The sequence below is a fragment of the Oryctolagus cuniculus genome, chromosome 8 (assembly GCF_964237555.1).
Source record: "Oryctolagus cuniculus chromosome 8, mOryCun1.1, whole genome shotgun sequence".
NCBI lineage: Eukaryota > Metazoa > Chordata > Mammalia > Lagomorpha > Leporidae > Oryctolagus > Oryctolagus cuniculus.
The window spans coordinates 97,350,147-97,365,334 of record NC_091439.1 but is presented as its reverse complement, the minus strand read 5'-3'; the positions used below and the strand labels follow the sequence as shown (position 1 = coordinate 97,365,334).

At 39.4% G+C, this 15,188-nt stretch overlaps 1 protein-coding gene and 1 long non-coding RNA gene across 3 annotated transcripts in view; one reads left to right on the top strand and one right to left on the bottom strand.

The window, feature by feature from the left end:
- The window catches only part of LOC127483203 (uncharacterized), a 100,177-nt gene that overhangs the window by 29,109 nt on the left and 55,880 nt on the right, over positions 1-15,188 (top strand). The window contains exons 3-4 of the long non-coding RNA XR_007909238.2: positions 3,486-3,633; positions 9,787-9,816. This is a non-coding gene — a long non-coding RNA (uncharacterized lncRNA). The remainder of the gene's footprint in view (positions 1-3,485; positions 3,634-9,786; positions 9,817-15,188) is intronic.
- TMPRSS11A (transmembrane serine protease 11A) overlaps positions 11,941-15,188 on the bottom strand; it is a 64,177-nt gene continuing 60,929 nt past the window's right edge. For both annotated transcript variants that reach the window (XM_070048074.1, XM_070048075.1), the window contains one exon: positions 11,941-14,137. In XM_070048074.1, the coding sequence (XP_069904175.1) occupies positions 13,976-14,137 (162 nt within the window). In that variant the 3' untranslated portion in view covers positions 11,941-13,975. The remainder of the gene's footprint in view (positions 14,138-15,188) is intronic.

Below are 15,188 nucleotides of genomic sequence, written 5' to 3'. Positions count from 1 at the left end.
AAAGTTGATAAGAATTTGTTCTGGCGTTGCCATGCAGTGGGTTAATATTTCACTTGTGATGATGTCATCCAATGTTGGGGTACTGTTTCCAGTCCTGGCTGCTCCACTTCCAATCCAGCTACCCACTAATGTTCTTAGGAAAGCAGCAAAAGATGGCCAAAGAACTGACAGCCATGTGGGAGACCCTAGATGGAGTATCAGGCTCCTGACTTGTTATGGGCATCTGGGGAGTGAACCAATGGATAGAATATCTCTCTGTCTCTCCCTCCCTCTCTCTATGTCACTTTACCTTTCCCACGTGGGTGCAGGGACCATATTTTGCTACTTTCCCAGGCACATAACAGGGGGCTGGTTTGGAAGTGGAGCAGCCAGTATTTCAACCATCCATCATATGGTATGCCACTGTTGCAGGCCACAGTACTGGCTCTGGTAGTATATGTTTTATGTATATGTTTTAAGGGGAAAAGCAAACATGAGAAGGGTACAAGAATGTGCAATTTCGATAGGGCGCTCCAGGAAGTCTTCTCTGAGAAAGTGACTTTTGATTAAAACCTGCAGGAGATGAGAGAAAAGCAGTCTGTTAGAGACAGACTGTCCTAGAGAGAGGTGCAGGGGGTTCAAAGGTCCCTGTTGGATCAGTGTCTTTAAAGACTGTGAAAGAGGCAGCCAGGCTGGGGCACAGTGTGCATGGTGGGGAGGGGATGGGGACAAGGTAAGGGAGTTAACAGGAACCAGGTGACATAGGTCATGGATGGATTTGGGATTTTATGGTGGTTCTCACTCCATATTGAACCCATGAGCAAATCTTCTCAGCACGGAAACATCCAGAATCTGACTACGTTTTACTCCCTGACTGCAACTGCCCTAGTCCAAGCCATCTTCCTTCCCTTGGATTGTGAAGTGACGGCTCACTTATCCCCTTGCTTCTCTACCCATTCCCGCTGCCCTGGTGTATTTAAAATCTTCCTGTTTGTTCTGCCTGGAATACTGTGAGGAAGGGGTCCAGGTAGATATCCGGGTGAACAATTTTTTATGAGGTGAAATAGAAAAAAAATGGAAGGAAGAATGAAGTTATGAATTTTCAGTAGAAACAATAAAGTCTTAATTATTGGCATGAAGCAACTTTTCCATTTTCTTTACCAGGATTTTGGCTTTGACAAGCTTATATTTATATCACATTATAAAGTATTATTGGTGATATAGTTCATTTACAATTCTCATTGTATGAAATAGTTATACTTGTCCCTAATTTTTAGTTAAGGGAATTTAAATTGATAGGGTTTCTATCAGTCAAGGGTCCCCAGAGAAATACAGCCAATAGAAGATGTTTGTCTATAGAAAGAGGCTATCTTAAGGAATCACCTCATGCAATTATTGAGGCTAGCAACTTGCAGACTTACAATCTGCATTGTGGGTCAGCAGACTGGAGACCAGGGAGGAGCCAGTGTTACAGTTCAAGGCTGAAGGCTGCCTACTGGCAGAATTCCTTCTTGCTTGTCTTTCCTTCTGTTTGGGCCTTCAATTGACCAAGTGAGGTCCACCCATATTATAGAGGCTATCTGCTCTACTCAGAGGCCACAGATTTAAGTGTTGCTGTGGTTTGTGTTTGTCTCCCGGTTTCATGTGTTTGAAGCTTAATCCCCAAAGTCCTGCACTCATGGTATTTGGAGGTGCGGCCTTTGGGAGTTACTTAGAATTGGATTAGGTCATGTGGGTGAGGCCTCCAGCATGGCATTAATGGCTTTATAAGAAGAGGGAGAAAGATGTTATTGAGCGTGCGTGCTTTGTCTTAAAATGTGATGTCCTCTGCCATGCCTAATACAACAAGAAGGCAATTACCATTCATTCAGTGCCTTGCTCCTGAACTCCCCAGCCTTAAGAACTGTGAGTTAAGTAAATCTCTATTCTGTATCAGTTACCTGGTCTCAGGTATTTTGTTATGGTAACAGAAAATGGACAAGGATAAATTCTAATTATACCCAAAGATACCTTCACCGAAACTTCCAGAAAAATGTTTAATCCAATATCTGAGTGGCATGGTCCAGTTAAGCAGACAAATAACATTAACAATCACAGAGCTCAAATGACAGGCTCAGCCATGCATCTGGTGTCCTGTGGAGCTGAAATCCAATTCAACTCCATATACTACCTATCCTCCAGCAAATTTGTGACTTGTTAGTATAATCTTTTACAAAGAAGATTGTTTGTACCTGTATTCAATAATCTAGTTATTTCAAATGAGCATCAATGATCAAGTCTTTTTTTTTTTAAGATTCATTTTTTTTGAAAGGCAGAGTTACAGAGACAAAGGGAGAGACACATAGAGAAAGAGATCTTCCACCTACTGGTTCTCTCCCCAAATGGCTTAATCAATGGGGCTGGACCACACCGAAGCCAGGAGCCTGAAACTCCATCTGGGTCTCCCATGTAGGTGGCAGTAATACAAACACTTGGGCCATCTCCTGATACTTTCCCAGGCACATTAATTGGAGCTGGATTGGAAGTGGAGCAGCTGGGTCTTGGCCTGGTGCCCATAGGGTTTTCTGGCCTCTGTGCTGCATGTTAGCCCAGTTATCAGATTTATATTAGCTTTTTGCTTCTGTATCAAACTGAAATATATGACTATAGAGAGGTAGTTGAACAAAGTTTGAAGTCACTTGGAACCATGAACATGTATCATAACATCCTTCCCACACAAAGGTCACAACCCTGATTTATTATCGGGAGAGCACGTATTTGAGTTGTTTTTTTAGTAATACTGAAGCTTTTCTACTAGTTCATCCATATTTGTTTTTCAAGGTTTTGAGAAGAACATTTAATACTATGATAGCTGTCTGGGATGAAGGGTCAGTTTGTAGTCATGGATTAGGGAGAAGCAATTCAGTTTACCCTGGAATCTATTCTGTGTTTTTTTATATCATTTGTTCTGGTCTCTAACTTTGTAATTTTTTTTCAAGGCATGTTAATGAGAGGTCGATAAAGAATTTGAATCCAATAGCAGGTGGAGTAGCCAGAAGATGGTAACCCTAAGCATGTTGTTAGAGCCATATTACACCCAATGAAAGGCGATGTGAGGGCCATGTTGTTTTTCTTTTCTTTTTCTTCACATTTATTTTATTTATTTGAAAGGAAAAGTGATGGAGAGGGAGAAGGAGGAGAGGGAGAGAACTTCCATCTACTAGTTCATTTCCCAAATGGCCACCAACAGCCATGGCTGGGCCAGACTAAAGCCAGGAGCCAGGAATTACATCCTGATCTCCCACATGGGAGCCAGAGGCCCAAGTACTTGGGCCATCTTCTGCTGTTTTCCCCCAGAGAATTGGTGGGGAGCTGGAACAGAAGTGGGATAGAGCAGTTAGACTTGAACTGGCACTCCAATATGGGATGCTGGCACTGTGCCGCAATGTCAGACTTGGGTCAGTCTCAGACTGTTTTTAGAGTAGTTTCCAAGAAAGATAGGCGTAATCTCTCTGCTTTTCCACCAGGAAGAGTTTCATTGCCTCAGACACAGTGGGAGTGAGGAAACAGAGCTGGGGACCCTTGCTGTATGACTCTTGACCTAGGAGTGGCCATGTCTTGTTTCCCAGTTGCCTATCTAGATCCCTGATGAAGCAGAAGGAACTCTGATTACAGGTAAGATTTGTGCTGGACAACCCAAATGTGGTATGTGATGGAACCGGGTTATATTATCACATTTTTTAAAAGACTTATTTTTTTAAAATTCATTTGACAGAGTTACAGAGAGAGAAGGAGAAACACACAGAGATATCGTGCAACTTCTAGTTTATTCCTCAAATAGCAGCAACAGCTAGAGCTGGGCCAGGCTGAAGCCAGGAGCCGGGAGCTTCATCTATTTCTCTTACATGGGTGCAGAGGCCCAAATCCACCGCTGCTTCCTTAGGCCATAGCAGAGAGCTAGATCAGAGTGGAGCAACCAGGACATGAACCGGCACCCGTATAGGATGATGGCATTGCAGGTGGTGGCTTAACCTGCTACTCATAACGCTGGCCCATGTTACCACATTTAATACAATTTTAAGAATGGAACTGACAAGAATTCTGTTTTGTCCACTTAGGCCTTGATGCCAACAAGATAATTGACAAGAGTTTATAAATGGTATTCTTTAAGGCTAATTGAAGACATTTATGTTTCTCCAGTGATCCATTTCGTGCCTTTCTACTTTGATCACTTTTAAACAAAAGTCTATGTTTGGGAAGGGGTTTTGTCTGGAACCTCAGAGATACCACCTCAATGTAACAACAGGGATTATTCCACCTTCCTCCCTTGAAATAACTCTGCTTGATGTCCTAGAGATTGACTTCCCAATGCTAGTGATTGCCTTTTCTCATGAATGTCCACTCATGTAATTCTCCAGGATCCTACCTTTCTTTTTTTTTAACTTTTATTTAATGAATATAAATTTCCAAAGTACAGCTTATGGATTACAGTGGCTCCCCCCCATAACTTCCCTCCCACCTGCAACCCTCCCCTTTCCCGTACCCTCTCCCCTTCTATTCACATCAAGACTCATTTTCAATTATCTTTACATACAGAAGATCAGTTTAGTATATATTAAGTAAAGATTTCAACAGTTTGCACCTACATAGAAACACAAAGTGAAAAATACTGTTTGAGTACTAGTTATAGCATTAAATCACAATGTACAGCACATTAAGGAAAGAGATCCCACATGAGGAGTAAGTGCACAGCGACTCCTGTTTTTGACTTTACCAATTGACACTCTTATTTATGGCATCAGTAATCTCCCTATGCTCTAGTCATGAGTTTCCAAGGCTATGGAAGCCTTTTGAGTTCACCAACTCTTATCTTATTTAGAAAAGGTCATAATCAAAGTGGAAGTTCTCTCCTCCCTTCAGAGAAAGGTACCTCCTTCTTTGATGGCCTATTCTTTCCACTGGGATCTCACTCACGGAGATCTTCCATTTATGTCATTTTTTTTTTTTTTTGCCAGAGTGTTTTGGCTTTCCATGCCTGAAATACTCTCATGGGCTTTTCAGCTGGATCCGAATGCCTTTAGGGCTGATTCTGAGGCCAGAGTGCTGTTTAGGTCATCCACCATTCTATGAGTCTGCTCTGTAACCCACTTCCCATGTTGGATCGTTCTCTCCCTTTTTTATTCTATCAGCTAGTATTTGCAGACACTAGTCTTGATTATGTGATCTCTTTGATTCTTAGTCCTATCATTATGATCAATTGTGAACGGAAATTAATCACATGGACTAGTGAGATGGCATTGGTACATGCCACCTCGATGGGATTGAATTGGAATCCCCTGGTATGTTTCTAACTCTACCATTTGGGGCAAGTCAGCTTGAGCATGTCCCAAATTGTACATCCCTTCCCTCTCTTATTCCCACTCTTATATTTAACAGGGATCACTTTTCAGTTAAGTTTCAACCCTTAAGAATAACTGTGTATTAATTACAGAATTAAACCAATAGTATTAAGTAGAACAGAGAAAAAAATACTAAGAGGGATAACGTATTTAGTTGTTCATCAACAGTCAGGGCAATGGCTGATCAAGTCACCGTTTCTCATAGTGTCCATTTCACTTCAACAGGTTTCCCCTTTGGTGCTCAGTCAGTTGTCACTGATCAGGGAGAACATATGATATTTGTCCCTTTGGAACTGGCTTATTTCACTCAGCATGATGTGTTCCAGATTCCTCCATTTTGTTGCAAATGACTGGATTTCGTTGTTTCTTACTGCTGTATAGTATTCTATAGAGTACATATCCCATAATTTCTTTATCTAGTCTACTTTTGATGGGCATTTAGGTTGATTCCAGGTCTTAGCTATTGTGAATTGAGCTGCAATAAACATTAGGGTGAAGACCGCTTTTTTTTTGCCAATTTAATTTCCTTTGGGTAAATTCCAAGGAGTGGGATGGCTGGGTTGAATGGTAGGGTTACCTTCAGGTTTCTGAGGAATCTCCAGACTGACTTCCATAGTGGCTTGACCAGTTTGCATTCCCACCAACAGTGGGTTAGTGTCCCTTTTTCCCCGCATCCTCTCCAGCATCTGTTGTTGGTAGATTTCTGAATGTGAGCCATTCTCACCGGGGTTGGATTGATTTCTGGTGTTTCCATTCCGTTCCGTTGGTCTATCCATCTGTTTCTGTACCAGTACCATGCTGTTTTGATTACAACTGCCCTGTAGTATGTCCTGAAATCTGGTATTGTGATGCCTCCAGCTTTGTTTTTGTTGTACAAGATTGCTTTAGCTATTCGAGGTCTCCTGCATCTCCATATTAATTTCAGCATCATTTTTTCTAGATCTGAGAAGAATGTCTTTGGTATCTTGATTGGCATCGCATTGAATCTATAAATTGCTTTTGGGAGAATGGATATTTAGAATATATTGATCCTTCCAATCCATGAGCATGGAAGATTTTTCCATTTTTTTGGTATCCTCTTCTACTTCTTTCTTTAAGATTTTGCAATTCTCATCATAGAGATCTTTAACGTCCTTGGTTAAGTTTATTCCAAGGTATTTGATTGTTTTTGTAGCTATTGTGAATGGGATTGATCTTAGAAGTTCTTTCTCAGCTGTGGCATTGCTTGTGTATACAAAGGCTGTTGATTTTTGTGTATTGATTTTATATCCTGCCATTTTTCCAAACTCTTCTATGAGTTCCAATAGTCTCTTAGTAGAGTTCTTTGGATCCCCTAAATAAAGAATCATATTGTCTGCAAAGAGGGATAGTTTGACTTCTTCCTTCTCAATTTGTATTCCTTTAATTTCTTTTCTTGCCTGATGGCTCTGGCTAAAACTTCCAGAACTATGTTAAATAGCAGTGGTAAGAGTGGGCATCCTTGTGTGGTGCCAGATCTCAGTGGAAATGCTTCCAACTTTTCCCCATTCAATAGGATGCTGGCTGTGGGTTTTTCATAAATTGCTTTGATTATATTGAGGAATGTTCCTTCTATACCCAACTTGCTTAGAGTTTTCATCATGAAAGGGTGTTGTATTTTATCGGATGCTTTCTCTGCATCTATTGAGATAATCATATGGTTTTTCTTCTGCAGTTTGTTAATGTGGTGTATCACATTGATTGTTTTGCAAACATTGAACCATCCCTACATACCAGGGATAAAACCCACTTGGTCTGGGTGGATGATCTTTCTGATGTGTTGTTGCATTCTATTGGCATGAATTTTATTGAGGATTTTTGCATCTATGTTCATCAGGAAGATTGGTCTGTAATTCTCTTTCAATGCTGCATCTTTCTCTGGTTTAGGGATTAAGGTGATGCTGGCTTCATAGAAAGAATTTGGGAGGATTCCATCTTTTTCAATTGTTCTGAATAGTTTGAGAAGAAATGGAATTAGTTCTTCTTTAAATCTCTGGTAGAATTCAGTGGTGAATCCATCTGGTCCTGGGCTTTTTTTTTTTTTTTTTTGGGAGGGCCTTTATTACTGTTTCAATTTCTGTCTCAGTTATGGGTCTATTTAGGTTTTCTATGTCTTCATGGTTCAGTTTAGGTAGGTTGCATGTGTCCAGGAATCTATCCATTTCTGATAGATTTTCCTGTTTGCTGGCATACAACTCTTTGTAGTAATTTCTGATGATTCTTTTAATTTCTGTGGTGTCTGTTGTTACATTTCCTTTTTCATCTCTAATTTTATTGATTTGGGTCTTTTCTCTTCCTTTTTTAGTTAGTTGGGCCAATGGGGTGTCAATTTTGTTTATTTTTTCAAAAAACCAGCTCTTCGCTTGGCTGATTTTTTTGTAATTTTTTTTTTGGATTCAATCCTGTTGATTTCTTCTCTGACTTTAATAATTTCTCTTCTCCTATTAGATTTGGGTCTGGTTTGCTGCAATTTTTCTAGGTCCTTGAGATGCGCTGAAAGCTCATTTATTTGGTACCTTTCCGATTTCTTGATGTAGGCACCTATTGCTATAAACTTGCCTCTCAATACTGCTTTTGCCGTATCCCATAAGTTTTGATATGTTGTGCTGTTATCCTCATTTACTTCCAGAAAGTTTTTGATTTCTCTTTTGATTTCTTCTATGACCCAGTGTTCATTCAGGAGCATACTGTTCAGTCTCCATGTGTTTGCATACTCTCTAGGGTTTCCTGAGTTGCTGATTTCCAAGTTCATTCCGCTGTGGTCTGAGAAGCTGCATGGTATGATTCTAATTCTTTTAAATTTGCTGAGACTTGCTTTATGGCCTAGTATGTGGTCAATCCTAGAGAAGGTTCCATGCACTGCTGAGAAGAACGTAAAGTCTTTAGATGTAGGATTGAAAGTTCTGTAGATATCTGTTAGATCCATTTGGGCAATAGTGTCGATTAAATCTGCTGTTTCCTTGTTGATCTTCTGTCCGGATGATCTATTTCTGAGAGTGGAGTATTGAAGTCCACCAGTACTATTGTATTGGAATCTAAGTCTCCCTCTAAGTCCCTTAACATGATCCCTATAGCTCCTGCAAAACATGCAACAGGTTAACAGAGATTTTCAATAACTTTGCATGCTACGGAACATCATCTAATGTACTCAAACTCATAACATCTATTTCAAGGCTGAGAGTAGTTAGTGTAATCTTAAGAATTTCTGTTTTGTGTTTTTTTTTTCTGACTGTTAAAGCTTACTTGTTATCTTTAATATTGATATAACACCAGCCTGCTGGTCTCTAATGCCCTCATGAAGTTGTTAGTTCTGAACTGGTCCTCTATCCACGTCAACACCACAGTTCCTACAGAATTTTAAGGTACATAATATTCAGCTATTAAGTTAAAGAAAAATGTGGTTTCTGTTCTCTGCTTGTACCTATTGTAAAGAAGACTTCCACTTTGGGAGTGGGCATTTGGACTAGTGGTTAGGATATCCATGTCCCATATTAGAGTGTCTGGGTTTGATTCTCATTTTCAGCTTCATGGCAGTGGAGACCCTGTGGAGGCAGCAATGATGGATCAAATAATAACTGAGTTCTTTCCATCCGCATGGAAGTCCTGGTTGCATTACCTGATCCTGGCTCTGATCCCAGGCCCAGCCCAGGCTGTTGCAGATATCTGGGGAGTGAATCAGTGGATGGAAACACTCAGTAGGTGTGCCTGTCAGCATCTGTCTCTAATAACATGGTTTAAAAAAAGAGTTCCAGGGGCCAGCATTGTGGTATAGCATGTTAAGCTGCCGCCTGCAATGCTGGCATCCCATATGGGTGCCATTTGGAGTCCTGGCTGCTCTACTTCTGATTCAACTCCTTGTTAATGTGCCTGGGAAAGCAGCAGAATATGACCCATACCATCTGGCCTCTGCACCCACGTGGGAGACCTGGAGGAAGCTCCTGGCTTCTGGCTTTGGCCTGGTCCAGCCCTGTCTGTTGCAGCCATGGGGGAAATGAATGAGTGGGTGGAAATTTTCTCTGTCTCTTCCTCTCTCTCCCTCTATCAGTAACTCTGCCTTAAAAAAAAAAGAGAGTTCCCACTTTAACAGAAAAATTTGTACTATTTGTAATTTTGTATTTTCTACAGCAACATAATTCAACCACAGAAGAATTCTGCAGCTCTTAAAAAAATCAGTTCCCTTGTACTGATGCCTTTTGCTCCTTCATCCAGAAATCTCTAATTATCTTCTATGTTATTCTCTGTGGGAAATGAAAAGAGTTTATGGAAAAATGAAACTAACAGATGTGTTATATGGATTTATAAAAAACTACGAAACATACTATTTATGAAATTCAAATCCCTTTATTTCTGTGAACTTTTTAAAAGTATATATTGTTAGGATTTTTATTTTATCTCTATTATTTCCCACTAGGAAAATTCAACAAGAAAGAACCTCAGTGAGGTGAGTATACATGGATGCCTACCATTCCCTCTTTGAAGTATGAGAGGAAACGCAGCACTGGTGGATCAAATAAAAACAAACAAAAAAGGGAACTTAAAGTGAAACCTCAACGAGGTTTGCTTCTTGAACTCATTTCCATGTATAAGTGTAGACTGGGGTGTGCTCATTTAAGGATATATAGGAAAAGTTTAGGAGTTAGAGGGACTTCAGGGAGATGACTGTCAGGAGTGAGAGTCTGCATATAGTTTGGTTATTTCTGGTGTGGGAAGGTCTTTAGGAACTTTCAAGAATAGGCCAAATGTGTCTGTACAGGTGGAAGAGCTGGTAAAGAAAAGTGAGTTGAGGGGAGCAGGTAACAGGCAGGCTCCATTATTTTATTCTGCACTAATCATTTACCTAAAACACAAAATGCTGAGTGTTATTCTAAATACCGTAGAGGATACAAAAATCCTAAGGTAGAATTTAGCCCTATGGGACTTACAATATTTTAAGGGACATTACATGTTCATAAAAACTATAGCACAGAGGCAAGTGTCAAAAGTACTTTACAGGAGCAGCAAAAATAATTTCAAAGAGGTTTGGGTGGCGAATAATGTTGTCTGGGATAATAAGAAAAGTATTCCTGGCAGAGGTGAGAGTTGAAGGTGATCTTCTAGAATGAAGGGAACAGGCTGGCCAAAGGAGAGATGTGTTTAGAAGATAAAGAGTAACATCTAGTAGAACAGCAATGAAAAATTCTTTTGACTGTTGGAAGATTGTAAAGGGCCTCAGATACTAAGGTGACTCGGATTTGGGCTCCATTTTTCAGGCAAAGGGAAAATTGAGAGCATGGCATTAACATTATTGAATAGAATAATAAACTTAACACAGTTTGCTTAATGAGTATAATGAGAAGCTGAAGGTGAGGAGGGAGGTAGGATTAGATGAGATATTAACAACTCAGTGTTAATAATAGTGATGGATTATTCTAGGATGTTCTCAAGGCACCACAGGTTGTGACCCATTAGATTGTGAAATCACCTTAGTTGATGAAGTAAAAATTTAAAAAGGAGGGAAGAGAATAGAATATTATGGAATAGAATAAAAATATTAAATTTCATCCTATTTAGTAAGGGTAAGTACTGTTTTGTGAAATTTCTGTTTGGATTTTTATTTTGAATGTGTTTTGTTGTGTGTATGAAAATGTGATATAAAAATATTTCTTACTGTGGATTGTGAACCTGTGGTGAACCTCCACTAGAGTGTGTTTTTGATACAACTTTCTCTTTATGGTAATATTTAATGATTCTCTGTGACTATGGTTTAGGCATGAGAGAAATTAGGATATCCATGGGAAGATCAGTCTGTACTCAAAATAGCCAGTGAGTGAGGATCCAGACATTCCTGTTGCCTTTTAGGAACATAGGAGTGAATGCAAATCTTGATCATTATACTATAGATTTTGAATACTCAGTGTCATAACTTTAAGGAGTCTGTCACATTTCTAGAAATTAGCAACTGTTTTCAAAATAGTTTCAACAGTGGGCAGTGTTATTGGTTGAAAGATATTTGCCAATGTCTGGAGATAATTGTTTTTGTTTTCAGAATTTGGCGGAAGGAGTTTGCTTTAGGCCTCTAGTGAAATGCTACTAAATATAAAACAATGAATAGGACAGCCCCTTACAACAAAGAATTATCCAGGCTGAAATATTGGCAGTGCCAAAGCTGAGTAATTCTGCCTCTGGGTGACCCAAACTACTTATTTAAAGGAAATGGGACTCATTTTTTTTTTTTAAGATTTATTTATTGATTGATTTGAAAGGCAGAGGGGGAGAGAGAAAGAGAGAGAGAGAGAGAGAGAGAGGTCTTCCATCTACTGGTTCAGTCCTTAGGAGCTTCTTCAGGGTCTCCCACATAGGTGCAGGAGCCCACGGACTTGGGCCATCTCCTACTGCTTTCCCAGGCCATAGCAGAGAGCTGGACCAGAAATGGAGTAGACAGGACTCAAACCGGTGCCCACATGTGATGCCGGCACTGCAGGGGTTGGCTTTCTCGCTATGCCACAGCACCAGTTCCAGGAAATAGGACTCTTAATCTCAGTTGAAAGATTCATACTATTGGTCTAACACAGACTCCATGATACTCTTTTTGGAATGTTCTAATCACCAATTTTATTCGATTTACAATATATCAGTATTTGCCTACATGTGATCCAAAAGCCGTACAAAGCAGTTTAGAAATACAAAGTTCTCTAAGGTTATTTCCTGAATCTTAACATTAGAAGTTAGAGTACTACCTTACCACCTGAATGTAGGATAATTTTCATGCCTATATGTATTTACATACACACACACACACACACACACACACACACACACACACAATGACCTTGTCTTGAAGTTCATTCAGAGAATTGACAGCCAGCTGCCCAAGTAAATCCTATCCTTTAAAATTCATGTTTCCTAATTTAAAACAGACTCCAGAGCATTCACCAAAGGTTTTACAGATTTGATGATTCAATAAATATGCACAATCATAAAGATCTTTTGTCTGAAAAAGGAAATGTGGAATTGGTACCTGAGTTCTAGGCTTGTTGTGCCTGCAAACTACCTATAGCTTCCTTCAGCCACTTAAATTTCCTGGCTTCACTTCTCTTAGACACAACGAATGCATTGGACTGTCTGACTTGGGCAGTCTCTTCCAAACTTTAAAATCTTGTGAGTCTAAATTACATATCAACTTCTTTTTTGGTGATTGAATTGCAAATCTCTTTTAGAAAGAAATTATAATAAAGTAAGTGTACGCTTAGGCTTATATTTGGGCTCAATGACTAAATGATTCTCCAGCCCACAAGCTGATAGTTTTGAGGACATTGCTAAGCAGAGTAGCAGCTTCAACAAATCTTTCAATTAATTTTTATTATGGAATGCATAAGCCTGACTCTTCTAATGAATTCATGATATACTTTACATAGGGAGTTTTTTCTTTCAGACAACTATGGGATAGGTACTCACAATTAGTATTTAAAAAACTTTAAAAAAGTAGGGTTCCATGGCTGTAGTAGGCAGGACACACATGGTAGGGGATGATTGGTGGTAGAAATACAAGGGAGTCACATTATTTTTCCCATGGCGAAAGACAACACTCTTTGATTCTTCCCTGTATTAGTAAATTCTCCATTTTTCCAGGCATGTAATCTTATAATAACATACACAATTTCCCTCTGGTGGTCAAGGCATGTAATTACATTTAGAAAATAAATTCTTGGACTTGTTCTGGTACTGTTCATGAAGTTGTCATCAACTTGTCCAATATTTTTGAAGCAAAAATACATTTTTGGTTAATTATTATATAAATGTGCTTCAGAAAGTTCATGTAAAATGTATATTATGAAAAAAACTGCATTGATTTTCATATTTTTTGAACCAAAACAAACTTTTTCTTTTAATTCTGTCTTCCACAAACTTCTTCAGATACTTTCACACATAGCATTCATTAATCAGGTTTCCTCTGTTCGTGTCTATAGGGTAAGGTCTATTTGTGTGTGAGTGTGTGTGTATGTGTGTGTGTATTTAAAAATCAACAAGAGAGTAAGAAGGGTTTCACAACTAAACACTGGTATGTGATTTCGGGCTTGATTTCTCACTAGACTTTGTTTCTTATGAATAGAACGTTCTTTCATAAGTGTCCCTGAGATAGATTTAGAAGAAGAGAATTCATTTCTTGTGGAAAAAACTCTTTGTAATGCCTGAAAGAATAAGAAGAAAAAAATGTATTTCTGGACCCTGGAGGAATGATGAGGAACTGTATACCTGTAAGGAGTTCCTGGCCTCATTAAGACTTCAAAAGGTTTTTCCCTTATGGGGAAACCCCTGACAAAGGCCTTCTAAAAATGTCATGGACTAGTATCAAAAATTGATTGTGTGACTCATACTCCAGGTTTTACAATTTAAACATCTAACTTTCTCTGCTCTATTTATTTTTAATTTATAAAGAAAACTCTTTATAAATTGCCTAAGGATTACTGGTCAACTAACGTGGTTGTAAACTACATCATATCAGTGTCTCATGGTGCCAGGCCTAGTCTTTGTCTCAGGTCATTGTGCTATGCCCTGTGAATACTTGGACTCTCATGCATGTATGACCTGCATACAGCCCTTTGTCTAACTTCTGAAGTGAATCAAAGGCCCGTTTTGGAAGCAATCCAGCGTCGATAATAAGCCACTTCTGTGTAGACTCCAGGTTTGTTCTTTTGACCACAGTTATCACCCCAGCTCACAATTCCAATGAGGTACCAGGTATCTTTATTATCCTTTGCCACTAAAGGTCCTCCAGAATCGCCCTGACAATAAAAAAAATGAAAATTGTCTAAATATAACATTTATTATTTAACATATTTTGATGAACCACATATTTTATTACTGGAAATACATGCATAGATTACCAATGTAGAACATTGAATTAACCATAGATTTAAACATTATACAAAGGCTCAATTAAGATTCACTTTCCACATTTTCAAATTAAATTTTCTTTTTGTTAGAGTAAACAATCCAGAGTTCAAAGAAAAAGTGAAAGGATTAAGAAAAATCATACTCCTATGTCCCACATTTCCTTGGCCAGCCTGTTCCCAAGACATAGTCACTTAATGCCTGTATAATAATTTCATATTATACCTGATCCTATTCCTATATCACTAAATTATCCGCTTAGCTTGCTGTTTTCTAGATAGTGGGCTGGTGTTAGGTTCCTGGCTTCAGCCTGGCCTGGTTCCAGCCATTGTGGCCATTTGGGGAATGAACCACTGGATGGAATATATTTCTCTCTCTCTCTCTCTCTCTCTCTCTCTCTCTGTGTGTGTGTGTGTGTGTGTGTGTGTATCTCCCTCTCTCTCTGTAACTCTGCCTTACAAATAAATAAATGTTTTAGAAAATGTTTAGATGGGTCAGTGTCGTGACATAGCAGCTAAGCCTCCATATGAAATGCCAGCATCCCATAGGAGTGCTGGTTTGAGACACAGCTGCACCACTTCTGATTCAGCTCACTGCTAATGCGCCTGGGAAAGCAGTGGAAGGTGGCCCAAGTGCTTGGGCCCTGCAACCATGTAGGAGACCTGGAAGAAGTTACCAGTTCCTGGCTTTGGTCTGACCCAGCCCTGGCTGCTGTGGCCTTTTGGGGAGTGGGCCAGCAAATGGAAAATCTCTCTCTCTCTCTTTGTCGCTCCTCCTTTCTCTGTAATTCCGCCTTTCAAATAAATAAAAAATAAATCTTTTTCTTAAAAGAAAACACACAGTTTTTAAATTTTCTGTTATGTAGGTAGGAAAGTCAGAGTTACAGGGAGAGATGGAGAGACAGAGATCTTCCATCCACTGGTTCATTCCCCAGATGGCTGC